The following is a 24591-nucleotide window of genomic DNA, read 5'->3' as shown; positions in this document are numbered from 1 at the left end:
CAGTTTGAGCATAGATCGGTGCAGTAGTCCCTGAGCTCTGTGCCAGCAGGGGAGGAGAGCTGTGCCTGTCCTTGGGGAAGGCGATTCCCCAGCAGGGCAAGGAGAGCGCAGCGACCCCGCCGTTTGTTCCCGTCCCGCTCCCCGCTGCTCGCGGGGCCAGGGCGGCTCTGTCGTTAAAAAAAAGAAAAAAGAAAAAGAAAAAAGAAAAAAAGAGGGTTTTCTGGGCTGCGGGGCCGCGGTGGTTTCGCTCAGTGCGCCCCGGCGGGAGCGAACTCGATCCCGTTCCCTGTCCTGGTCCCTGTCCCTGTCCCGGTCCCGGTCCCTGTCCCTCTCCCGGTCCCTGTCTCTGTCCCGTTCCCGGTCCCTGTCCTTCTCCCTGTCCCGTTCCCGGTCCCTGTCTCTGTCCCGTTCCCGGTCCCTGTCCCTCTCCCTGTCCCGTTCCCGGTCCCTGTCTCTGTCCCGTTCCCGGTCCCTGTCCCTCTCCCTGTCCCTGTCCCTCTCCCTCTCCCGGTCCCTGTCCCGTTCCCGGTCCCTGTCCCGGTCCCTGTCCTGTTCCCGGTCCCTCTCCCGTTCCCGGTCCCTCTCCCGTACCCGGTCCCGTTCCCTGTCCCTGTCCCGTTCCCGGTCCCTGTCCCGGTCCCGGTCCCGTTCCCGGTCCCGTTCCCGGTCCCTCTCCCGTTCCTGGTCCCGTTCCCTGTCCCTGTCCCTGTCCCGTTCCCGGTCCCGTTCCCGGTCCCGGTGCCGTTCCCGGAGCGGGGCCGGCCCGGCCGCTCTCACATGACGCCGGGGGCGGGTCGGGCCCCGCCGCTCCCGGGGCTGCTCCGGCTGCGGGGTCCGGGCCGGTGCCGGGCTGGGGACACGGCGGGGCTGGCGGGGCGGTGACAGCGGGGACGGCGGGGGCAGCGGGCCGGTCACTGCGGACAGAGAGCGCCCGTCCCGCGGGGCTGCATCCCGCTGTCCCCTCCTTCCCTCCCGCTGTCCCCTCGCTCCTCCCCGCTGTTCCCCGGCTGTCCCCTATCTGCCCCCGCTCGCTGTCCCTCCCTCTGTGTCCCCCCCCCGCTGTCCCCCTCTGTGTCCCCTCTGTGTCCCCTCTCGCTGTCCTGTGGCTGTCCCCGCGCTATCCCCTCTCTATCCCTTCACTGTCCCCTCACTAACTCCCCTGTCCCGTGTCCCCTCTTCCCTATCCCGGTCCCCTCTCTCCTGCCTCATCTCCCCTGTCCCGTGTCCCGTGTCCCCTGTCCCTGTCCCCTGTCTGTCCCTGTCCCTCTCCCCTGTCCCCTGTCCCCTGTCTGTCCCGTGTCCCCTCTCCCGTGTCCCTGTCCCCTGCCCGTGCTGCCCATGTCCCCGCTGCCCCCCACGCCGCTGCTGGCGGCGGAGCGCTCCGTGGTGCTGCTGTCGTGCGCTGTGTCGTGCGTGGGCTCGGCGCTGCTGCTCTGCACCCACGCGTGCTGGCCGGAGCTGCGGACGCGCCCGCGGCAGCTGCTGCTCCACCTGTCCCTGGCCGACCTGCTCTCGGCCCTCTCCTACTTCTACGGGGTGCTGCGGGACTTCCAGCGCTCCTCGTGGGACTGCGTGCTGCAGGGAGCCCTGTCCACCTTCGCCAACACCAGCTCCTTCTTCTGGACCACGGCCATCGCCCTCTACCTGTACCTGAGCATCGTCCGGGGCTCGCCCGTGGGCTCGGGCTGGTTCTGGGGCTTCCACGCCGTCAGGTGGGTGCCGTGTGACCCCACCCGCTGGGGATGGAGCCCCGGGTGTCCCTTCAGTCTTTGTGCTTCTCCTCTTCCCCTCACACCCCCCCTAAACAGGGATTTTGCTGCCTTTCAACCAACCGACCCTGCTCGTCCTCCCTTTCCATTCCCAACTGAAAAGTTGGAGATGTGGAAAAGTTTTTTTGCTCAAGGTCGCTTAGAAGAATCTCTGACAAGTTCTAATGACTGAAACTCCTGCCTTCTGCTTTCCCTCCAGTCTGCTCTGGTGTTCTAGAAATAACAAAACAAACCTTGTGCCCATGATACTGCCCAAGCCTCTGTGTTTGGGATCTGTTTCCACGGCTCCCCAACCTCCACCTGTGAGCCTGGGCTGTGGATCCTTCCCCTCTGCCCAGGCAGGTCGCTGTAATCCCATACTCACAGCAGAATGTTGTCCACAGGTGATGAAACTGCAGGAGAAGCACTCTGAAGGTTGTTTTGGCGTGTTTGATTGAAGGCAAGACAAACCAGACCACGGTGTAGCTTTATGTCTCAGTTTCTGCTATTTAGGGCACTGATTTCCCACATCATGTTCAGTAAAAGCTTTCATTATGCAATTGGAGCTTGTGGAATCATGTGCTGAGCAAAAGAGTGATCCTTTAGTCCCCCGTGTTGCCAAGCTTTTGCAATAAATTATAAGAGGAGTGATCTGGTTTAAAAGGGGAAAAAAAACACCCTCAGGACAAGTAGGGCATTTTCTTTGGTTTCTTAGTCAAATATTTATCACCTTTTAGTTCCAAACAGCAGATGCATCATTTGGGGGGCTGCACATGGCCCTGGGCACATCAAGGTGTTGCTGGAGCTGAGAGAAGCTGCACTGGAGGAGTTTGTGTTATTTCACCTCCAGCAAATGGAGAGTGGAACTCTGAGAGTGAGGACAGGCTGCTGTAAAGAGCCACATGTTGCTTAATGGATATAAAAAACAAGTCTGGCTCCTTCATGGGCTTCTGGCTCCACCAGACACATCAAAGAGCTCAGGCAAATCTGGCTTATTTGTAATTTTCCCGTCTGCTAATTGCTTGTGTGGCTTTTGTCTCTGCTTCAGTCTCTCCATCTGCTTTAATGCTCCTCAGCCTTGTCAGCTACCAAGTGTGGAGAGAAACAGAGCCACTGAAACAGAGCTGTCTGCAATCTGTGCACTCCAAAAGCTGCAAAAATCCTGGGAGACACAGAGGGAGAGATGCTCAAGCTGAGCTGCTGCTGGGTGAATTTGTTCAGTTTATTTTCCATTCTTTACAACAAAAATGAAATGCCACCTTCAGCCCTTGGTACTGATCAGCACCATTTGCTCTTTTTAAAGGCTGTTGAGCACCTGTGGTCAGGCTCTGCTTTGTAAATGCCTCCTGCAAAGCTGCTTCTGCTCTGTCATCTGTCTGAAAGCAGAGAAAACAAGTGAGGACGTGTTCTGTGCCCATCCCCTCGTGACACATCACCCTGCCTTCCTTCCCTGCACTGTGGGACTTACCTGGGACATCAAACCCTGGACATCATGCTTGGAGATGCAGCTGACTAAATACGTGTTGGGAGCCAGAACCCAGAATTTTCCTGAGGGAAATGAGGGTGTCACAGGGGATCAAACCTGTCAGACAGGTTTGTGCCACAGGGATTCCTGTGCTAACACATCCACCAGTTCCAGGCTGGAGAGCTGCAGCCTCTGCTCTGCTTTTAAACTGGTTGGGCTCAGAGGAGCTTTGAAAACAAGGCTGCAGTCAGCTTTGGAAACACTTACGTAGCTGTAAAATGTGAGTTCTGGCATCCAGAGTGCAAATGAGCAGGGCTGCCTCACTGCTGCTGAATTTCCCAGTGTCAGGTGTCATCTGCTTGGAAAACATCACCTTTGTTGGGAGACAAGTTGGTCCAAACTCGGGCTGAGGAGTGGATCAGGCAGACAGAACCCACCCTGGGATTGTTCCCTGCTTGGCTTTTGGTACCAATTGTTGAAAACATTTGAAGGGTTTTCATTTCATGGTCAGGCTGTGCTGATAATTATAACCATAAATATACTTACTTCAAAAAAAAATCTATAGCATGTGCATGCTTGTATATTAAAATATATGTGAGTTTATATATATATACACACATTTATAACCATGCATGTGTATTCATGCCCATGGAATATATCTAAACTACTGCATTGTTCATCTCAATCCTTCATGGGCTGCCTCCTGCAAAGAATTGGGGCAGATTTGGAGTTCTGGTTACAATGTGTGCTCAGAGCTCCTTCCTGGACTCTGGGATATCCTGATTTTTCCCTCCTTACAGACACAGTTCCTGTCCCCAGAAGGAGCTGCATGCTGGCAGGATGGCTCCTTGTCTAACCTGTGCAGGCAGGTGACAGCAAATCACCTGCTTGTGGAGCCTCCAGGGGAAAAGCAGCTGTGCAGCATAAATCAAAATTGTTATTAGTGGCTATTGAGCAATCTGACCCCAGAAAAGCAGGGCAAGGCAGGCTGAGCACTGCTGGAGCTGCAGGATCCTCACCTTGCCTTGTTTTGGGGCATAAATCTGCTGGCTTGGAGGAGTTTTTTATTCCCAGATTACCAGAGCAGTACTGCAGGAATGATTCCTGTCTGTCTGATTTAGAGGTTGGATTTCCAACCTTTTTAGGAGGAATCACCTGCCCTGCTCTCCCACACTCTGAATCCAAGTGTGCTTTGGAGACCCCCAGCCCACAGAATTGCTCTTTGAGGCTCAGAGGGATATTTCTGCTTTTATTTCCTTTTTTATTCCAGTCCCTACACACCTTGGGTGTGTTCTGGTTCCTTCTCCTGGCTCAGTAAAAACTTTGGTGTTTGGCATTTGGATCTGTCATTAGGAGCTCTCAGGAGCAGCCAAGTCTCAGTTCTCCTTTCCAGTCTGCTGAAATGGAGCTGAAGTTCACAGAAATGTCTGATTCCTTCCCAGGCCCTTTCTGATTTCACTGTGCTGGCAATCCTTGTGCTTGGTGTTAGTGTAAATATCCATCTGATCCCACCATGCTATTCCAGTGAAAATTAACATTCCTGCTTATGCAGCAGTTTTATTCTTCCTTTCAGCTGTTATCTCCTGAAGGGTTTTAGGTCCCTTCCTTGGTGGTGAGTTATTTCCTCCTGTGGCCTCTCTGTCCTTACACTGTCCTGTCTTACACCCACACATCACAATTTTACCTGCCTTTATCTGAATTCTCTTTCAGCTGGCTGATGAGATCATTATTTGGGCAAATTAGTTTCTTGATTCACTTCCTTTTTGCTGGTGCCTTTGTGCCTTTGCTTGGTTTCTCTAAGGAAGTGCCATTTCTCCTGAATTCTTCACCTTGGTGCTCAGTTCTGCCAGCAGTGCTGAGGTTGGAAGCTCTTTGCCTTTGCAGTTGTTTTCTGAGAAATGGTCAGTTTTACCAAAGGGATCCTGAATTGTGTGGAAACTTTCATGGTGGTGGTGACATTTGGGATGTTTTTAGAAGCCTGCCCTGATAACAGAGTGGGGAGGGCTTCCTGCAGCACAACTGTCCCTAAATAACAGCACTGGCTTGGATTAGCACTGCCTGTTCCCAGCTGAACCCTGAGACAAAATGTTCTGAAGAGCTGACTCGATTTTTTTTACAGCTTATATTTATATTTATAGCTTATTTTGTAAATAGGTGAATCCACACATTATTGAAGAGTAGGAAATGGGGCATTTTTGAAATCTAATATCATGGGATTTTCTACACTTGGGGTATGGAGTTTCAGATAATCTGGTCAAGGCAGCTGCTGTTTGCCTGCCTAGTCTGGAGTCTGATTTTGGGGGGCAAGATCCTTTCCATGCTCCCTGCAGCTGCTCCAGGCTGTCAGTGGGACTCTGAATGAGAGCAGGACAGTTGTGGATTTGTTTTCTGTGCACCTGGGGAGAGCAGGAGGGTTGTTCTGGAGGCTCAGACTGAGCCCCTGTCACCCTGAGCAGGTGACACACTCACCCAGGCACTGCTGGGCTGGCATTTCTGTCTGGCTGCTGGGATTTTTCTCTTCTTCCTCGTGGTTTCTTGTGGGCAGCCCAAGCTGCTGAGTGACTTAATTCAAGTGTGTCACCACAGTTGTTTTTCTCCTAAATGCTTCCCTGTGTTTGCCCCTGCTGTCAAGTGGGAAGCCAGAGTCTCAGGTCCAAGTTATGTGGATGTGGCTCCTCTTTGTTTCTTAGCTTTTTGTTGTTACTATCAGTACTTTTCCCTGGCTCTTTGTCCTTCAGAAATTGTATTTTTCTCTGAAAATATACCTCCACTTAAATCACTGAATGAAGCTGTGGATTTCTCTGTGTGCTGAGTTCCACTTTGGGATCAGCAGGTGGGACTTGGCTGCTTGTGAAGCTTGGGACCAGCTGGCTGGGCCCTGCAGGAAAATCACATTTTGTGATTTGATTGTGATTTGTGGCCTGGCCTTGTTGGATGCTGATCCTCCCTGTGCAGGAGGGGATGGAAAGGGTGGGAGCTGGGATGGGTCCTGCACCCCGAGTGAGCTGTGCAGCACATCCCTGGGGGGCTGCCCCTGGCCACAGAGGCTCCCCAGAGGGGGATTTGCACCCCTGGCTCATTCCCTGCCCAATTCCCCTGTTTGCCCCACCTGCTGCAGTCTGGGTGAGCACTGGGGGGATCCCTGGCTCTGCCCCCATTTCCTGAGCTGGGGGGGCTGAGCTCAGGCTGTCCTTGGCTTGACCCCTGTGTGTCCCCCAGCTGGGGTGTGCCCCTGGCCATCACAGTGGCTGCTGTGGCTCAAGGCAAGATTGGCTACGACGCCTCCAACGTCTCTGTGGGCTGGTGCTGGGTGGACCTGGACGCTGAGGATCAGCTGCTGTGGATGCTGCTGACAGGGAAGCTCTGGGAGATGCTGGCCTATGTCACCCTGCCCGTGCTCTACATCCTCATCAAGAAGCACATTAACAGAGCAGTGAGTGTTTTGCTGGCTGATTCCATCCTCCATTTCCACCCCCTGCCTTTCTCTCTCCTGGTTCAGCAGCTGCCCAGGCAGGAGGGGCTCAGGACACTGAAATGTCCCCAGCCCTGATCCAGCTTCACACAATGGCTGGGACTGTGTAAAAACCCTTTGAGAACGAGCAGGGGCTGTGGGATGCTCATGGGGCAAGTGCTACAGTAAGAACTGAAACAGAATGTGAAGGACAAATTCAGCTTTAATCAGTTTTCTGCTGTGCCACTTGTACCAAGATTGGAATTCTCAGTCCTTTTAGCGTCTCCAATGGTAATTTGTGTTTCTGAATGTTCTTTTGTACTGGCAGCTCAAAGCTCCATTTGGGAATCCAGGCCTTGGATGGCTTTGGGCACCATACAGGAGACCCCCTGTCCTACAGGTTTTTGGAGCTCAGAGCTCCAGTTGTGGCTGTTCCTTGTGAGCACACAGGATCCAGGCTTGTAGGACAGCATTTGCATAACAGACAAATCCAGATGAGACTGGAGGAAGGAGCTGCATCCAGAGATCCCTTTTCTCTCTGAGCTGTGCCAGGGAAAAAAGCTCCAGGTGTGGGTAGATGTCCTTCTGGAAATTTCTGCAGCTGTAGTGGGGATAAACACAGCCCTGGCTAGGGCAGGATCCTGCAGATGATTTGGAAGAATTTTGCTCAGTCCCTGTCTCAGGTTTTGGTTTTTCTGATCCCTGTCCCTGCAGCACTCAGGGGCTGTTTAAAACCCTGGAGCTGTCCCGTGTCCCAGGTTTTGCTGTCCCCTGTCCCAGGTTTAGTTGTCCCTGTCCCAAGTTTTGCTGTCCCCTGTCCCAGGTTTTGGTGATCCCTGTCCCAGGTTTTTCTCATCCCTGTCCCTGCAGCACTCGGGGGCTGTTTGAAGCCCTGTCCCTGTCCCAGGTTTTTCTCATCCCTGTCCCTGCAGCACTCAGGGGCTGTTTGAAGCCCTGTCCCTGTCCCTGTCCCAGGTTTTTCTCATCCCTGTCCCTGCAGCACTCAGGGGCTGTTTGAAGCCCTGTCCCTGTCCCTGTCCCTGTCCCAGGTTTTTCTCATCCCTGTCCCTGCAGCACTCGGGGGCTGTTTGAAGCCCTGTCCCTGTCCCTGTCCCAGGTTTTGCTGATCCCTGTCCCTGTCCCTGCAGCACTCAGGGGCTGTTTGAAGCCCTGTCCCTGTCCCAGGTTTTTCTCATCCCTGTCCCTGCAGCACTCGGGGGCTGTTTGAAGCCCTGTCCCTGTCCCTGTCCCAGGTTTTTCTCATCCCTGTCCCTGTCCCTGCAGCACTCAGGGGCTGTTTGAAGCCCTGTCCCTGTCCCTGTCCCAGGTTTTTCTCATCCCTGTCCCTCAGCACGCTGCTCTCTCTGAGTACCGCCCCATCCTGCCCGGAGCCCCCGCCCTGCAGCCCCGCGCCAGCATCGCCGACAAGAAGCTCATCCTCATCCCCGTCATCTTCATCTTCCTCCGCATCTGGAGCACCGTGCGCTTCATCCTCACCCTCTGCAACTCCCCCGCCGTGCACAACCCCGTCCTGGTTGTGCTGCACGTGAGTGTTTGCCGGGAAATGCATCCCGGGGGCACCTGGGGGCAGAGAAGCCTTTGGTGCTCCCAAAATCACTTTTTTGGTGTTGCAAGAGCACCTGCTCCCCACAGGTGAGCCCGGCCTGGGGTGATGCAGCAGCAGTGCCAGAAATGCAGCAGGAGCGACAGAAGCAGTGTCAGAAATGCAGCAGGAGCTGCAGCAGGGTCAGAAATGCAGCAGGAGCTGCAGCAGCAGTGTCAGAACTGCAGCAGGAGCTGCAGCAGGGACAGAAATGCAGCAGGAGCTGCAGCAGCAGTGTCAGAACTGCAGCAGGAGCTGCAGCAGCAGTGTCAGAAATGCAGCAGGAGCTGCAGCAGGGTCAGAAATGCAGCAGGAGCTGCAGCAGCAGTGTCAGAACTGCAGCAGGAGCTGCAGCAGCAGTGACAGGACTTAGGAGGAGCTGCAGCAGGGACAGAAATGCAGCTGTGCTGCAGCAGCAGCATCTAGTGGCTGCAGAGCAAAGCTGCACTTCGGGATGGCCAGGGCCAGCTGCTGCAGGGAATGCAGCTCCCACAGCAATGCTGGGCTCAGCCTGCACCACTGCCAGCACATCACAGCCCCCTGGCCTGCTTTGGGGGGATTTTGGGGGGGAAAAACCCCTCATTTTTCTGAATTCCTTGTTCTCAGAGTCAGTGAATATCTGCAAGTGCATTATTCCTGAAGTTATATAATTAAATATATGTTCCCACAACAGGCCTTAGTCCAGTTCCCAGTGCTTTGGAATCATCCCAATTTGACCCAATCCAGGGTCAAAACTTTTTATTTCTAGGTACTGCTCATCAAACCTACATCCTTGTTCTACCACATCCTTCTACTCCCACATTTGCAGAACTCTATCTGCTTTATTTAACCATTTCCTTTTCCCTTTTCTTTATGACAATTAAACACAATTTTTCTATTGATTGCGAAGCAACAATTTAGCCAAGAGAGTTACAATTTAATGAGCACATGTGTATGACTGTGTGTGATTCCTCTCCTCCTTGGCAGGGAATTGGGAACACGTTCCAAGGAGGAGCCAACTGCATCCTGTTCGTGCTGTGCACGGGGGTGGTGAGGGCCAGGCTGCTGTCCCTGCTCTGCTGCGGCCACTGTGCCCAGCTGGGCTGGGCCCTGCAGGGCTCCCGGGGCTCCTGGCAGCAGCCACAGCCCCACCAGGACCAGCACCAGCACCAGCACCAGGACCAGGACAAGGACCAGGACAAGGAGGTGCCCAGCACCTGAGCTGCCCCTGCTGCTGCTGGTTCCTGCTCACATGGTAAAATCCCTGAGTTTTTCCTTCTGTTCCTGCTGCCCTGCCTGGGCATGGATGGGAGGGGTGGGAGCAGTGACAGGAGCAGTGACAGGAGCAGTGACAGAGGTTCTGCTGCTGCTCTGGTGGTTCTGCTGCTGCTTTAGGGTTCTGCTGCTGCTCTGGTGGTTCTGCTGCTGCTCTGGTGGTTCTGCTGCTGCTCTGGGGGTTCTGCTGCTGCTTTTGAGGTTCTGTTGCTTTGGGGTTCTGCTACTCTGGAGGTTCTGCTGCTCCTCTGGGGGTTCTGCTGCTGCTTTTGAGGTTCTGCTGCTTTGGGGTTCTGCTACTCTGGAGGTTCTGCTGCTGCTCTGGGGGTTCTGCTGCTGTTGCGCTGGTGGTTCTGCTGCTGCTTTTGAGGTTCTGCTGCTGTTTTGGGGGCTCTGCTCCTTCTCTGGTAGTTCTGCTGGTTGTTTTGGGGTTCTGCTGTTGCCCTGGGAGTTCTGCTGCTGTTCTGGGGGTTCTGCTGTTGCTCTGGGGGTTCTGCTGCTGCTTTTGAGGTTCTGTTGCTTTGGGGTTCTGCTGCTCTGGAGGTTCTGCTGCTGCTCTGGGGGTTCTGCTGCTGCTCTGGGGGTTCTGCTGCTGTTCTGGGAGTTCTGCTGCTGTTCTGGGGGTTCTGCTGCTGCTTTTGAGGTTCTGTTGCTTTGGGGTTCTGCTGCTCTGGAGGTTCTGCTGCTGTTCTGGGGGTTCTGCTGCTGTTCTGGGGGCTCTGCTCCTTCTCTGGTAGTTCTGCTGGTTGTTTTGGGGTTCTGCTGTTGCTCTGGGGGTTCTGCTGCTGCTGCTTTGGGGTTCTGCTGCTGCTTTTGAGGTTCTGCTGCTGCTTTGGGGGTTCTGCTGCTTTAGGGTTCTGCTGCTACTCTGGGGTTCTGCTGCTGCTTTTGAGGTTCTGCTGCTGCTCTGGGGGTTCCCTGGCTGACTCTGCAGCCCCATCACACTCCCAAACTGTTTCTAGAACTGCTCTGCTCCTTTTCCCTGAGCTGCTCTCGGGGTGCAAAAGGAGGAGCTGGGCTGCAGGGCTGTGTGGCCCACAGGAGCAGGACACCAGTCAGAGCTGGAGGGGAATTGTGGCTCTTTTGAGTGTGAAATGCCACGGGCACACACACTTTGTCAGCACTGCACAGAGCAGATGTTTGGTGCCCCAAGTTCCATGTGCAGGGTCCTGTGGGCAGAGGTGCCTCCTGTTCTTTCCTGAAGCCTTGGCATTCACTTTGTAATTCTATTAGTGAATTCAAACTCTGATGTGCACAGGCTGTGCAAACACAGGGAGTCCCCAGGAGCTCCTGAGCCCATTTCATGGGGCTGCTGGGTGGTTTTGCTCCTCAGCCTCCCTGGAGTCTCTGAAAGGGAGAGGGAGGCATCTTATATGTGCCACAGATGACTTCAAGAGGGTTTTTTTCTCATTTAAAAAGGCTTCAAAAAACTTCTGAGAGCTAAAAAGCAACCTTGATAGCTCAACCTCTTGTGAATCCCAAAAGGCTTGGAAAGAGGAGCTGTGTTAAACTTCTTGCAGAAAGGTAGGATAGAAATTTTCAAATTTTATGAGATGTAGTATTATGCTGTGTTCAGGTTTTTTTGGTTTTTTGGTTTTTTTTGAGCCAGCCCTGAACAGAGAAAGCAAAATTGTCACTAACTTGGCTTGAAGAAAAACAGAGCACCAAAATTAATCAAAACAGACTCCATGTTCTCAGATTGCCTTTTTCCATTACAGAGCTCTGAGAAATGTTTTTGGAAGGATGAGCCAGGGTTACATTTCCAGCTCCAGGAGTGTGACTGTCACTGGTTCTGTGCAGTTCAGGGGGTGGCACAGCCCTGGGTGTGACTGTCACTGATTCTGTGCAGTTCCAGGGTGGTGGCACAGCCCTGGTCTGACTGTCACTGGTTCCTGCAGGTGTGGGGTGGTGGCACAGCCCTGGTGTGACTGTCACTGGTTCTGTGCAGTTCAGGGGGTGGCACAGCCCTGGTGTGACTGTGCCCTGTTCTGTGCAGTTCCAGGGTGGTGGCACAGCCCTGGGTGTGACTGTCACTGGTTCTGTGCATGTGTGGGGTGGTGGCACAGCCCTGGTGTGACTGTCACTGGTTCTGTGCAGTTCCAGGGTGGTGGCACAGCCCTGGGTGTGACTGTCACTGGTTCTGTGCATGTGTGGGGTGGTGGCACAGCCCTGGTGTGACTGTCACTGATTCTGTGCAGCTCAGGGGGTGGCACAGCCCTGGTGTGACTGTCACTGGTTCCTGCAGGTGTGGGGTGGTGGCACAGCCCTGGTGTGACTGTCACTGGTTCTGTGCAGTTCCAGGGTGGTGGCACAGCCCTGGGTGTGACTGTCACTGGTTCTGTGCAGTTCCAGGGTGGTGGCACAGCCCTGGTGTGACTGTCACTGGTTCCTGCAGGTGTGGGGTGGTGGCACAGCCCTGGTGTGACTGTCACTGGTTCTGTGCAGTTCCAGGGTGGTGGCACAGCCCTGGTGTGACTGTCACTCCCTCCTGCAGGTGTGGGAGTGCCACAGTCCCACAGAGGGAGCTGCAGCCCGGGGAAAGCGGCGCTGGAGCGGCTGAGCCTGGACAGGTCCCGTTCCTCACTCCCTCACTGCAGCCTCTGCTCCTCAGCTGGCTCAGCATCCTCTGCAACAGACTCTGCTCACTTTGTGTTCAGCTGGGCTCCAGTTTATCTCCCCTCCTTCCTCTTACCCTCCCCTGTAAACCTTAAAACTTGTTTGGGGTTTTGCTTTTCTGCCTGGTGAGCTGGCAGAGGCTCAGGTGGGGCAGGGGAGCTGCAGGAGCTGCAGGAGCTGCAGGAGCTGCAGGAGGGGATGGGATGGCCCAGATGAGGAGTGTGAGCCTTCCCCAGAGCCCCAGCCTGGCTCACTTCCTTCCCTCCAACAGGGACAAGTGTTCATCTGGTGATGGATGGTACTCTGGAGGGTTTATCCCTCCTCTTTGGTGGTTAGGGTCAGGGTTAGGTTTGTGGTGGGGATCTCCTGGGGGATCAGAGCCCTGCAGGCTCCTCAGTGCTCAGGGATTTGGGGATGTTCCCCCAGCTCCAGCAGCAGGACAGTGCCTGGCTCTGAGCTCTGACTCCTGTGTCTGTGCCTTGGGGCTGATGGGTCACCCTGGATCACACCTTTGTGTGCCACCTGCAGATCGTGGTTTACCTTATCACAGCTCCTCACTCGCTTGTTTTTTAAGTATTTTCTCCAACTTTTACAAAATAAAGTTCTATTTCTTTACCAGGACCTTGCCCTGCATTGCATTTGTGCAGCAAAAATAGGATCTTGTCTGGTTCTTGTTTCCAGAGCCCAAGTTCTGCTGCAGAGTTCTTATGGATCCAGCCCTTTCCAGTTGCTGAGGATCAGGCTGACAAATCTGCCTTTCCCTGTCTGATTTGTACAGCTGATAAAGCAGGGACTGTGCATGACTTGTTTTCAGGCAGATCATCTATTCCTTAAATCCTTGTTTCACCCAAAGTCCCATGGTAGCCCAGGGGCCCAGGACATTGAATTAGCCCTGCCTGGACATGCAATTCCTCCCCAAAAGGCAGGTGAGAAGGTGCCACAGAAGGTGGATGTGTTCTGTGGGATGTCTCCTCAGGATGAGTATTGAGCACTCTGCAGCAGGGCTGGCTGCCAGCTCCTGCTCAAAATTCACATTTTAGAGCTCACTACTAACGTTCTCCAGCAGATTTACTATCCTGGAAACTTAAGTTTGCCCTTTTGATAATTTTTTTCCATGCAAAGATATCAGGGTTTCACAGGATCAGCCTTGAGCACAGCTCATCAGGCTGAGGGTGAATAAATCCTGCACACGTGCAGGGGAGCTCTTACCTTGAGCTGGGTGAGGCCAGAAGAGAACAGAGTGGAGTTCAAGTCTGCAGCTGACACACTCTGGGGTGAAGAACAGATGGAAAATCCTGGTGTGTGCTGCAGCTGAAATGGAAATTGTGCTTGTAAAATGCCTGTAAAATCAGCTCTTTGCTCCTTCCTGGCTCTGCCCTTTGCCAAGGCAGACAGATCCCAGCTGCTGAAGGTGATCCCCCCTGCAGTCACTTTGAAAACCCAAGAAGTGTCTTGGTCTCTCCTGTCTCCCTTCAGCCTCTTCCAAGATCATCCCAGTGCCAATTACAACCTTAGAGATGTTGTTGCCACATTCTTGCTGTGTTTGGAAAATATTCCAACTGTTCTGCTGCCATAAGCAAATATTTACTCTGATGGAGGGGTTTTGATTACAAACATATGTGTTCTCTTTGATTCCTGATTCCTTTGATTCCCATGTTTCCAGATTATTTTGTCAAGTTCAGGAACAGAGTTTAAAGACTATGGTAGAGAATTCTCCTTCCCTGTATTTGCTGAGTTCAGAGCTGCTGACATTCTGCCAAGAGCTCCCAAAGGGAGCCTTTAAAGGGCTGGAATTCCATGATGGAAATTTCTCCTCTTCGCAGTTTCCCCAGCTCTGGGGCAGAATTTTCCCTCCTGTTTTAGGATCTGCAAAGGTGAGGACAGCAAGAGTTGCTGAGTGAGCTGTGACACAGGAGCGTGATCCCCATCAAGATACCTGGGAGCAGCAGCGGAAACGCAATAAAAGATAAATGCCAAGGAATCTGGTGACTAAATTCCAGCACAGTGAGAGCAGCAGGGCTCTGTTCTCCCACTTTGAGGCACGCTGCTCCCACGTGGAGGAGGCAGCGCCGCAGCAGCCGGGAAACGCGTGTGTGACACGTGAAAAAGAGGTGTTGCTCAAGAGATGCCTTTTTTTTGAGCTGCGTGATAAAAATAGACAGACCAATAAACAGGAGGTTTGCTTCTAGTTTCTCTGGCTGCTGGGGACGCTTATGAACTTTGCATTTCTCTGATAAGCTGGAGAGTGGTGGTGGATAATTAACCAGGTGCTGGGCTCTTAAAGCAATCCCGTACCAGAGGAGGTTAATAGAGGAGCACGTGGGGCACCCCTTGCACCAGGAGGGAAAGGAACTCCAGTGCTTTGGGAGAGACACTGACACAGCCACAGCTCTGGGAGGATGAGCTCTGAGGACCTCAGCAGTGCCTGAGCCAGCTGGTCCCTGCAAGGTAGGAAACAGCAGCATGGCCCAGGGCAGAGCTGTGCAGGCTGTGGATGCAGAGGGAAGCTGTGCAGTTTTTGGATGAAGAGGGGAGCTGTGCAGTTTTTGGATGCAGGGGAGCAGCATGGCCCAGGGTAGAGCTGTGAAGTTTTTGGATGCAGGGGGAGCAGCACAGTCCAGGACAGAGCTGTGCAGTTTTTGGATGCAGGGGAGCAGCATGGCCCAGGGTAGAGCTGAGCAGTTTTTGGATGCAGAGGGAAGCTGTGCAGTTTTGGATGCAGGGGAGCAGCATGGCCCAGGGCAGAGCTGTGCAGTTTTTGGATGCAGAGGGAAGCTGTGCAGTTTTTGGATGCAGGGCAGAGCTGTGCAGTTTTGGATGCAGGGGAGCAGCACGGCCCAGGACAGAGCTGTGCAGGCTGTGTCTGAGCAGGTTTTGGCTGCAGGGGTTCCTGGGCTCCAGCTGCCCTGCTGTGGCTCAGGACAAACCCTCTGTGCTGCCAGGGCTGTTCTCTGTGTTCCCTGATGCTGCAGTTGCTGGGTGACACCTGCAGCTGTCCCAGCCCCACTGCCCCGAGCTGCAGCTCCATGGGCTCTCCTTGTCCGTGTCAGGTACAGGGAAATCAGCTCATTTTACCAGCCTGGTGCCAGCTCTGCCCTGCTCCCTGGGGGGATGAGCCTGTGCCCCTGGGCAGCACCTCTGTTTGGGACAGGATCTGGTGAAACATCTGACAACAGAGTGGAAAGAAAAGGAAATTGGAGCCGTGGGGGAGTCGGGCAGAGGAGGGGGATGATCAGACCCGGCTGGCAGAGCCTGCTGCCCACTGGAGGTGCTTGGAGGGTCACAGGAGGGGTTTTTCTGTGCAGAGCATTTCCATGCCCCGTGGCTGCCTTGGCTGGAAGGACCTGAGCTCAGCAGTGATTCACAGCCCAGCATGAAGCTGAACAGAGGGAAGCAGGAGAGCTCCGAGGGCAGCGAGGGTCCCAAGGGGGTGAGTGTTGCTGCCTGCTTCCAGCTTGAGCCTCCCACAGGAGACAGAGCAGTCCCTGGGCTCTGTACAGCTGTAAAGAGAGCAAAGACCATGGTCTCTTGGGTTGAGATGTTTCTGTTCTTGAGCCCAGTCTGGGTCTGTCTGCAGGGCAGTGTTGCATTGTCTCGTGATTGTCTGCAGCTCTCCCACCCCGTAACTCCTGAGTGACTTTCCCCTTCTGTGGGACTTTCCCTTTCTGTGAGACTTTCCCCTTCTCTGAGACTTTCCCCTTCTGTGTGTGAGTTTTCTTTCCTCCTTTCAAATCAGTTTTAGGCTGCAGACACTTCTGGCTGGGGCTGCCTTTCACAGCAATATTTGGGGAGTCTTGCACAATGCATTGCTGGGGAATGCCAGAGGTTTCCCTGAAAGTGCTGAATGTCAATAATTAACACCAGTGGCTCTTTTGAGCTCCTGGGATTTGGTTAATGAAAGTGAGGCGGCAGCTTTTCATCACCAATGAGAGGATGGCAGCAATCTCCTCCTAGAAAACAGATCTGGAAGCCTCAGCTTCCTCCTGCTCCTTAGGCTGAGATCAATTTCAATCTCCTGTAACACCTTAAACTCTGCAGATCCCTGCAGCTGAGCTGCCAGGGATTCTGAGGAACAGAAAGAAGCACCAGCAGCAATTTGGACAAATGTTCAATTAGAGAAATGACAGAGCCCTCATGTGGGACCAGAGCTGAAGGAAAACCTTGCAGACATTAAGGCCATTAAGGCTGGTGACGGTGGCAGCAAACGAGATGAAAATGAAAAATGGCTTTATTGATGTAGCAGCAGTGAGATGCATTAGTGAGCTATAAAAGCCAGCCAAACAAAACCCCAACAACCCAGCTCTGTCAACACAGCCCGGGGGCTGCACAGCAGCTGAACTGCTGGGAAAAGTTGTTTTGGGTGTTTGTGGCACTGGGGAATGTGTGCCCACAACGGGGTGCTGATCCTGCTCCAGATGGCAACTCCCCTCTGCTCTAGTGCAAAGTGCAGCCCTGTACCCCTCATCCCTCTGGGGCTGCTTGGGTAAGTTCTAATTGGCCTCAGTGACAATCAGTTAGATCCATAAATAGCTCGATCCCAAAATGCAGAGGAAGAAAAAATGAACAGGAAAGTGATTTTGCCACTGGATGCAAAAATAACTTCTTTTTAAAGCTCTCCTGTGCCAATATCCTGTGATATTCCACTGCCCAATTTGCACATTGGGAAAGAATAATTGCATACAACCTTTTCCCTGCAGGGTGGTGTTTTAGGAATGGTAACTTGAAAAAAATTAATCATCCAAATGATTCATCAATACCAGCAAAGCAAAGTGAATTACTTTAATGACTGTGGGCATAGCAAGCAGAACAAAATGACTTGTAATGGAAACAACCCATTTGGCTTCTATATGCAGCAAAACGAAGGGGGAAACACAGAAAGCAAGACTTTGGGTATTTCTTAGTTTTTACTGAATGTTATTAAAGCCTAAAACCAGACCCTCTTCCAAGGTGGTGTTCATGGGTTTTTTTCCTCTCCCTCTGCAGAAAATGACACTTCCCCTGGCCCTGGTAGCTCTGATTTCTGCCTTTGGATCCTCCTTCCAGTATGGCTACAACGTGTCTGTGATCAACTCTCCTGCCCCGGTGAGTGGCCCCGGGCTGGGAGGGGTGAGAGCAGAGCCAGGCACAGGTAACAGAGTAAATTAAATGTATTTGTGCCCCGATGGGCTCTGGGGGCCTCCCCTCCGGGAACCAGGCACATCCTAAAGGGCAGGACCAGTTCTCCAGCCCAGGCTTCTCCATCCCTCTCTTACACCCATTTCCCAGCTCACCCATTCTGGTTTTTTATCAGGACAGTTGTTTTATGGCAGAGCTTTATGGCAGAGCTTTATGGCATTTGCTGTTATCTAAACTTTACACTGAACCTTTACAGCACAATGGAAAATTGTCCTCACTGTGCTGAATCTGCTTTGTGCTTCATTCCAGTACATGCAGGAGTTTTACAACAGAACCTACCTGGACAGGACTGGAGTGCCCATGGCCAGCAGCTTCCAGACACTGCTCTGGTCCCTCACTGTGTCCATGTTCCCTCTGGGTGGCCTCTTTGGGTCACTCATGGTGTGGCCAATGGTCAACAACTGTGGCCGGTGAGTGAGAGCAGAGGACTTGTGTTATCTCAGCTTTTATCTCGTGGTGGCTCCACCTTGCCCAGCCCTTCAGCAGCCTGAAATTCCCCCACACCTCACCTGAGCAGGGGGATGAGGGAGAGCTCAGCCACAGGAGGAATTTCTGTGGTTCTGCTGTGGCCAAGGCTGGGTGCTGAGCCAGGCAGAGCAGTGAAAGGAAAAGGGAAAAACCTGGGATCTCAGATCAGGCCCTGCTGCTGCTGCTCAATTTCCCTGAGAAATTTCTCCTTTCTGGAAGCCTTCACTGCCTGCAGGCAAAATGTGGGAATTGCCATTTCCTCCTTGGTCAGCGTTTGGCACAATAATTTATTTGAGTTTGGACAGCACAGCACAGGGGGATCTCTCTGCAGCTCAGAAATGCCCAGCTGAGTCTGTCTCTTTTCCTGTTCCTTTGCAGAAAGGGCACTTTGCTGATAAATAACCTCTTTTCCATCGCTGCTGCAATCCTTATGGGAACCTCAGAGCTGGCAAAAACCTTTGAAGTAATCATCCTTTCCCGAGTTGTCATGGGAGTATTTGCTGGTAAGTGGATGGTGAGCAATAAATACTTCTTTGGCTGTGTAAAGGTGTTTTATTCTCCCAGCAGATGCTTTCACAGGTTGCACACTTTGCAATCTGCATGACAAGGCTGTGCTTCAGCCTGCTGCAGAAGTACTAAAGATCTTTGGGAGATAATGGCCCTGGGACTGGAATTTAAGCTGTAGGGAGGAGATGTGAGTCTGCAAATGCAGCCATAAACATCTGCTGGGCACTGCAGCTCCCACCCCAGCAAACCTGCTGAGGATAATCTGTTTTCCCAGACAATTCAAAGCAGATAGTGTACTTCTTTTCTTTTTAACATAACCAGAATAATCCATCAAAAGCATTGCCAGATCCAATAATCCAATCCTGGAACTGACTGTTCTTCCTGCAGGAGAAAAGAAATGTTAAAAGGAGCAGCAGAGGGCTCAGAGCCACTGGATTTCCTGCAGAGACAGAGGGAAGCCAAGGATATCTGTGTGTTCCTGCTGTCAGTGGCTTTATTGGAGCTGCAGGAACAGAACAGAACCATGCTGGGTACCCTGAGCACAGCCAGGTCTAGAAGGGTCCTAAGAGCATTTAGGCTCAATTAATTGGCTTTGGGCTGGTGAGACTGGCACACTCCATGGTTTGTTAATGAGCTGGGATAGCTTGTAAGAACAAATTTCCTGCCTTAGCTCACCAACTGTAATTGCAGCATGTACAGATCAAGTTGCTTTCCCAAGCCAGTTTCTTGTTTTCAAATTTCTTTTTTTTTTTTTTTTTTAATCTAATGGAGTTTTTTTGGCTTTTGACTCCCTTAAACCTGGCAGCTGCAACTGGAGCTTGGAATAAATGCTAAGGGTCTTGTTGAATGTGATCCCTCTTTTCAGTTATTTATAAACAACAGACAAATCCAGCTTGGCTGCCCTGGCTTGTCCTTCTCAGGCTGACCTGGGCTGAACTTGGGTGTTGTGCCTGGGGGGGATCTGGGGATCCCAGTGTCACCCTGGGGAGGATCCCAGTGTCACCCTCTGGCACTGCTGGCACTTCTTTCTGTACCCTTCAGGCCTTTTAGCTTTCTAATATCAGCCTGATCTCCTTTGTTACACCCAATTCCTGAGGCCTGGGGACTCTGAAATGTCAGATTAGAGTGTGGTCATTTGATTCCAGGAGTTTTGGAGCTGCCAGGATTTACAGCACAACACAGCAGCTGGCAGCTCGCTGGGGTCACTGTGGGGCAACCCTAGAATGTTCCTAAAAATAACCCATGTCCCTGGTGTCCTTATTAGAGCATAAATACCTATTCCAGCAAGACACCTGCAAGACATCTCAGAGCAGCAAACCTCCCAGCACAGCATTACTGGGCAGGGAATTTTTAAAAACTAGCACAAAATCATTTCCTTCCACTTTCACATCAGCTTGTCTGGGTACTGATTTCTCTTCTTGTTTTTGAGGAAGCAAAAGTTCCTCTCTCATACTTTGAGTTTGTTTGCAAACCTGAAGCTGCACCATTTTCCTTTGTGTCTCTTGTGCTGCCCCTGGCAGAGCCTGCTGGGAGAAAGGGGCTTTTTTAGGAGGATAAACACTGAGCACTCAAACCAAGACACCCCCAAATCACCTGCTGGCTCTGGAGGCAAGGCAGGCTCCTGCTAATCCTGCCAGACTCCAAAAATGCTTTGCTGCCCAGCAGCTGATAACCCAAACACCCAGAGCAGGAGGGTCTGAGTGTGAAGCTTCTGCACATCCTGTGGTTCATCAGGAATCTCTTTTGTTCCCTGTGGGAAACCAGCAGCTGGCTGAAGGTTGAGATGCATGTCTAACACTGTCCTCTTAATTTCTAGGTCTGGCTTCCAATGTGGTTCCCATGTTCCTTGGGGAAATGTCCCCCAAAAACCTGAGAGGAGCCATCGGGGTGGTGCCACAGCTCTTCATCACCATCGGCATCCTGGCAGCTCAGATCCTCGGTCTCAACAGCATCCTTGGCAATGCTGAAGGTAAAGCTCTGCCCCAGGACCTCTCTGGGGGCTCCAAGGGCCAGGGTTTCTCTCAGCTGATGTCTTGTGGCCTTGCTGCAGGGTGGCCTGTGCTGCTGGGGCTCACTGGCATCCCATCCCTGCTCCAGCTGCTGACACTGCCCTTCTTCCCCGAGAGCCCCAGGTACCTGCTGATCCAAAAGGGCAACGAGGAGCAGGCACGGAGAGGTACAGGAGGGGTGGGGTGGGTGGGGTGGGATACAGGGATGGGATACAGGGATACAGGGATACAGGGATACAGGGATACAGGGATACAGGGATACAGGGATGGGATACAGGGATGGGATACAGGGATGGGATACAGGGATACAGGGATACAGGGATACAGGGATACAGGGATGGGATACAGGGATACAGGGATACAGGGATACAGGGATACAGGGATACAGGGATACAGGGATACAGGGATACAGGGATGGGATGGGCTGGGATGGGGTGGGGTGGGGTGGAATGGGATACAGGGATGGGATGGGATACAGGGATACAGGGATACAGGGATGGGATACAGGGATGGGATGGGATACAGGGATGGGATACAGGGATGGGATACAAGGATGGGATACAGGGATGGGATGGGATACAGGGATACAGGGATACAGGGATGGCTCAGCTCTGCCTGTGGGACACAGCTGACAGCTCCAGGGTGTGAAACCCTTCACTGCTGTGCTGCTGGTGGGTGGAATTCTCAGAACTGTGCTCCTTTCCCTGCCTGGGTGCATCCCCAGGTGCCCAGCACTGCCCAGGGTCACACATTGCTGTGCCTTGGTGTGGAGCAGCACAGCTCTGTGCAGTCCTGGGGCTCACAACCCCCCTGCTGTCCCCACCAGCTCTGCAGAGGCTGAGGGGCCGGGAGGACGTGGATGATGAGATCCAGGAGATGTACCAGGAGGACCGCTCAGAGAAGGAGGAGGGGCAGTTCTCTGTGCTCAGCCTGTTCACCTTCAGGGGCCTGAGGTGGCAGCTCATCTCCATCATCGTCATGATGGCAGGCCAGCAGCTCTCGGGGGTCAATGGGGTGAGTGGGGGAGGCCGGGGTGCAAACAGGGGGTGCAGCTCCACAGGGGGTGAGGGGGACAGTGCTGGCACAGGAGGGAAAGCTGGGAGTGCTCCTTCACCCAGTGAAGGGTGAGTCGAGCCTGGCCAGCCCCAAATCCATGGACAAGGTACAGGGTCAGCTGCCCTGTTAATGATAATGGGAACGAGTTTAGAACAAAGTGCTCGTGCCCAGATCCAAACACCAGAAATGGACAAATTCCATCCTCAGGCTTCTGTGCACCAGGGCCAGGATCCAAAGCAGCCAAAAGGGGATTGCCACGTTCTGCCTGGGGCCAGGCTCTGACCCAGCTGTGCTTGTGCTGCAGGTGTTCTACTATGCAGACAGAATCTTCGAGTCTGCAGGGGTGCAGAGCAGCAGCATCCAGTATGTCACCGTCTCCATCGGGGCCATCAACGTCCTCATGACCTTGCTGGCTGTAAGTTTCTGCTGAGTTCTGACTTGCCCAGTCTCCCCAAGCCCTGTTTGACTTAGGCTGTGCTCATGGGATCCTGCAGTCACTGAATGGGTTGGGTTGGAAGGGACTTCAAAGACCATCTCAGCCCAAAAACCTTTCACCAGAGCCTTATTTGCACACATGGGAGATGCTTTCCATGCCAGATGCCCTGTGGTGTCCCTTGGGCAAAATCATCTGCAACAATTGCTGAGCCCCTGGTGTCTCCCCCTCTCGTCTTTTCCAGGTTTTCATTGTGGAGTCCCTGGGGAGGAGGATCCTTCTCCTGGCTGGCTTTTTGCTGTGCTCTGCCTCCTGTGCAATCTTAACTCTGGCCCTCAATCTCCAGGTATGTATGAATGGCTCAGGTGCTCCTGCCATGACTTCTGGGCTTCACAGAGAACAGGCAGTGGAATATTTTGAGGATGCTTCTACATCCTGGGGAGGAAGGGACAGCATGGAAGGTCTCTGTTGCATATCTGCCTTGAAGAGAGCCAGGAAAAGCTGTGATCCTGCCTGTCTGAGTGCTCCTCCCAGGATGTCACATTCCCAGGTCCTGGCAGCAGGGATCATTCCCAGGCTGGGTTTTTTTTTATTATGGACTGTCTGAAGGGTGCCACTGCCTCTGAATGCCTTCAGATCTCACTGTGAACAGTGTCTTGAGTGTGCTGGTGATGTTCTGACAGGAACCACATCTAATCTGAGCTTCCACCCTCACAGACCACTGTCTCCTGGATGTCCTACCTCAGCATCGTCTGTGTCATTGCCTACATCATCGGCCATGCCATTGGACCCAGTAAGTGCCCCAGTCTCCCCTCAAGCTGGATAAAGCCAGGCCTTGTGCTCAATTTCCATCCAAAACCTTGGTGGAGCTCATCCAAGGAGGCTGAATTTCATCTCTGTGTGGCTGTGCCCTTGCAAGTCATTTAATTTTCCCGTTTTTTTCTTTAAATTTAATCCTTGTTTGATTTACTGGGTGCTCCTAAACACTGATGGTTAGAAACCAGAGAAATGAGCAGTGTAACCAGGAATCCAGAGTGAGGGGAGTGCCTTTGGGGCTCCCCCAGCTGTGGCTGCCTTGCAGGTCCCATTCCTGCTGTGATGATCACAGAGATGTTCCTGCAGTCGTCCCGACCCGCGGCGTTCATGGTGGGCGGCTCCGTGCACTGGCTCAGCAACTTCACCGTGGGGCTGGTGTTCCTCTACATGGAGGTGAGGAGCCCCCAGGGCCAAACCTGGGCTGTAAATCAGCCTCTTCACCCCTGGGCTCTTACAGACAGGCTTTGGGGAGCTGTAAATGCACTTGTTGGTTCTCAAAACCCCTGTGTGGGATTGTGTTAAGGGCAAGAGACTGATGTTATAAATGATGTTCCTCTGCATTTTCTTATCACACCTGGCTGTTGCTCAGGCTTTAAAAGGAAGCAGTTTGATTGCCAGGTCTCATCCTGAGCTCAGGAGCTTGGAAAGGATGGCAAATTCCTGTCCTCCACTGCAGGCTGTGCCTCAGGGGGATAATTTTGGCTTCTGAAATCAGGGTGCCCCCAGCAGCAGTGACCCGTGAGCTGCTGCAGTCCCTGACTCAGCTGGGCAAAGGCAGCTGCTGAGTTTTGTTTGAGTTATGGAGCAGACCCTCAGCCTTCTTTCCCAGCAAGTCTCCAATAAACCCCTGGTGGTGGTTGGAGAAGACAGAATCTAAAACCAGCCCAACTTTGAGTGGTTCAGTGTTAAACACAAGCACTTGACTGTGGCTGCATTTTCCACAGCAGTGCAGGATGCAGCACACCCAGGGCAGCAAATCCCAGCTGGAATTCTGCCCTGACCCTGCTCTCTCCTGTCCCTGCCCTAGGCTGGCCTGGGGCCCTACAGCTTCCTCATCTTCTGTGCCATCTGCATCGCCACCATGCTTTACATCTTCTTTGTTGTTCCTGAGACCAAGAATAAAACCTTCATGGAAATCAACAGGATCATGGCCAAGAGGAACAAAGTGGAGATTCAGGAAAGCAAAGAGTTGAAAGATTCCTACCCCCTGGGCAAGCAGGAGGAGAAGAAAGCACTGTCCAGCAGTGAGATGTGAGCCAGCTGTGCTTGGCCTGACAGGATCTGTTCAGCAGGAGACAAACAAGGGATTCCTCCTTTGATGCTGACCTGACACCACGGAACTGTTAAGGCTGGAAAAGACATTTTAGATCAAATCCAACTGCAAACCTGATGCTGCCAAGCCCTCCTGTTGTTCCAAGGAAAGGGAAATGTCCAAGAAGCTGATGGCATGAGGTGATGTGTGTCCCTGGTGTCCTGGTGACACAGCCTGGGGACACGAGCAGCCCCTGGGCTGGCTGGGGGCACTCGAGTGCAGGGAGTGCACTGAAGTCCTCTGAGGAATTCTCAGCTGTGTGTTTGAGGATCCAGCAAGGGGCAATTAAATTTAATTTGATATATCAGTGTGCTGCCCTCTGCTTTGAAAAAAGCAGAATTGTCGAACAGCTTGGTATGGATTTTATGTAGTAGATGGAGAATCCTTCCCATGATTTACTTTAACCTTAGAAAATGAGTTTATATACAATATACCTGTGCTCAATATACCCATGTTGAAAAAGGAGCTGTTTCTATGCTCTGTCTCGACATCCACTAGAGAAAAGAAGGCAAATTGTGCCACAGGCCAAGGGATGGCACAGGGCCCGTCCCATGACCTGCCCTGCCTGAGCCCCATGTCCACATTCCTGTGGGACAGACTGAGAGGGAAGGGATGGTGACACACAGGAGGGACCAGCAGGGAAGATACTCAGAAACTGAGGTTGGGTGAGGGATGGGA

General features: G+C 52.9%; 2 protein-coding genes and 1 long non-coding RNA gene across 4 annotated transcripts; all 3 read left to right on the top strand.

Moving 5' to 3' along the window:
• Window positions 1-1318: 1318 nt before the first annotated feature.
• On the top strand, window positions 1319-9482 carry GPR157 (G protein-coupled receptor 157). The gene is made up of 4 exons (XM_079326291.1): window positions 1319-1712; window positions 6433-6646; window positions 8016-8210; window positions 9234-9482. The coding sequence occupies exons 1-4, from the start codon at window positions 1339-1341 to the stop codon at window positions 9465-9467; spliced, it is 1017 nt and encodes a 338-aa protein (XP_079182417.1). The 5' UTR covers window positions 1319-1338; the 3' UTR covers window positions 9468-9482.
• A 577-nt stretch (window positions 9483-10059) lies between these two features.
• Window positions 10060-11171, top strand: LOC306812064. Its single transcript, XR_013776786.1, has 3 exons — window positions 10060-10164; window positions 10198-10217; window positions 10415-11171. It is a non-coding gene; the product is annotated as an uncharacterized lncRNA (long non-coding RNA).
• Window positions 11172-12035: 864 nt separating this feature from the next.
• On the top strand, window positions 12036-23895 carry LOC306812048 (solute carrier family 2, facilitated glucose transporter member 5-like). 2 transcript variants are annotated; one of them, XM_079326282.1, is made up of 13 exons: window positions 12036-12091; window positions 15443-15567; window positions 17121-17219; window positions 17562-17722; window positions 18159-18283; window positions 20104-20256; window positions 20338-20463; window positions 21123-21310; window positions 21657-21767; window positions 22030-22131; window positions 22503-22578; window positions 22867-22994; window positions 23629-23895. In XM_079326282.1, exons 2-13 carry the CDS (start codon window positions 15511-15513, stop codon window positions 23854-23856), a joined length of 1554 nt encoding a protein of 517 aa, XP_079182408.1. In that variant the 5' UTR covers window positions 12036-12091; window positions 15443-15510; the 3' UTR covers window positions 23857-23895. The 2 variants fall into 2 exon arrangements, with proteins under 2 accessions (XP_079182408.1, XP_079182407.1); XM_079326281.1 differs by lacking the exon at window positions 12036-12091 and adding an exon at window positions 13623-14585.
• The last annotated feature ends 696 nt before the right edge of the window (window positions 23896-24591 follow it).

This window comes from Erithacus rubecula (assembly GCF_903797595.1).
Source record: "Erithacus rubecula genome assembly, chromosome: 24".
Classification (NCBI taxonomy): Eukaryota; Metazoa; Chordata; class Aves; order Passeriformes; family Muscicapidae; genus Erithacus; species Erithacus rubecula.
This window is presented reverse-complemented; position numbering and strand designations above follow the sequence as displayed.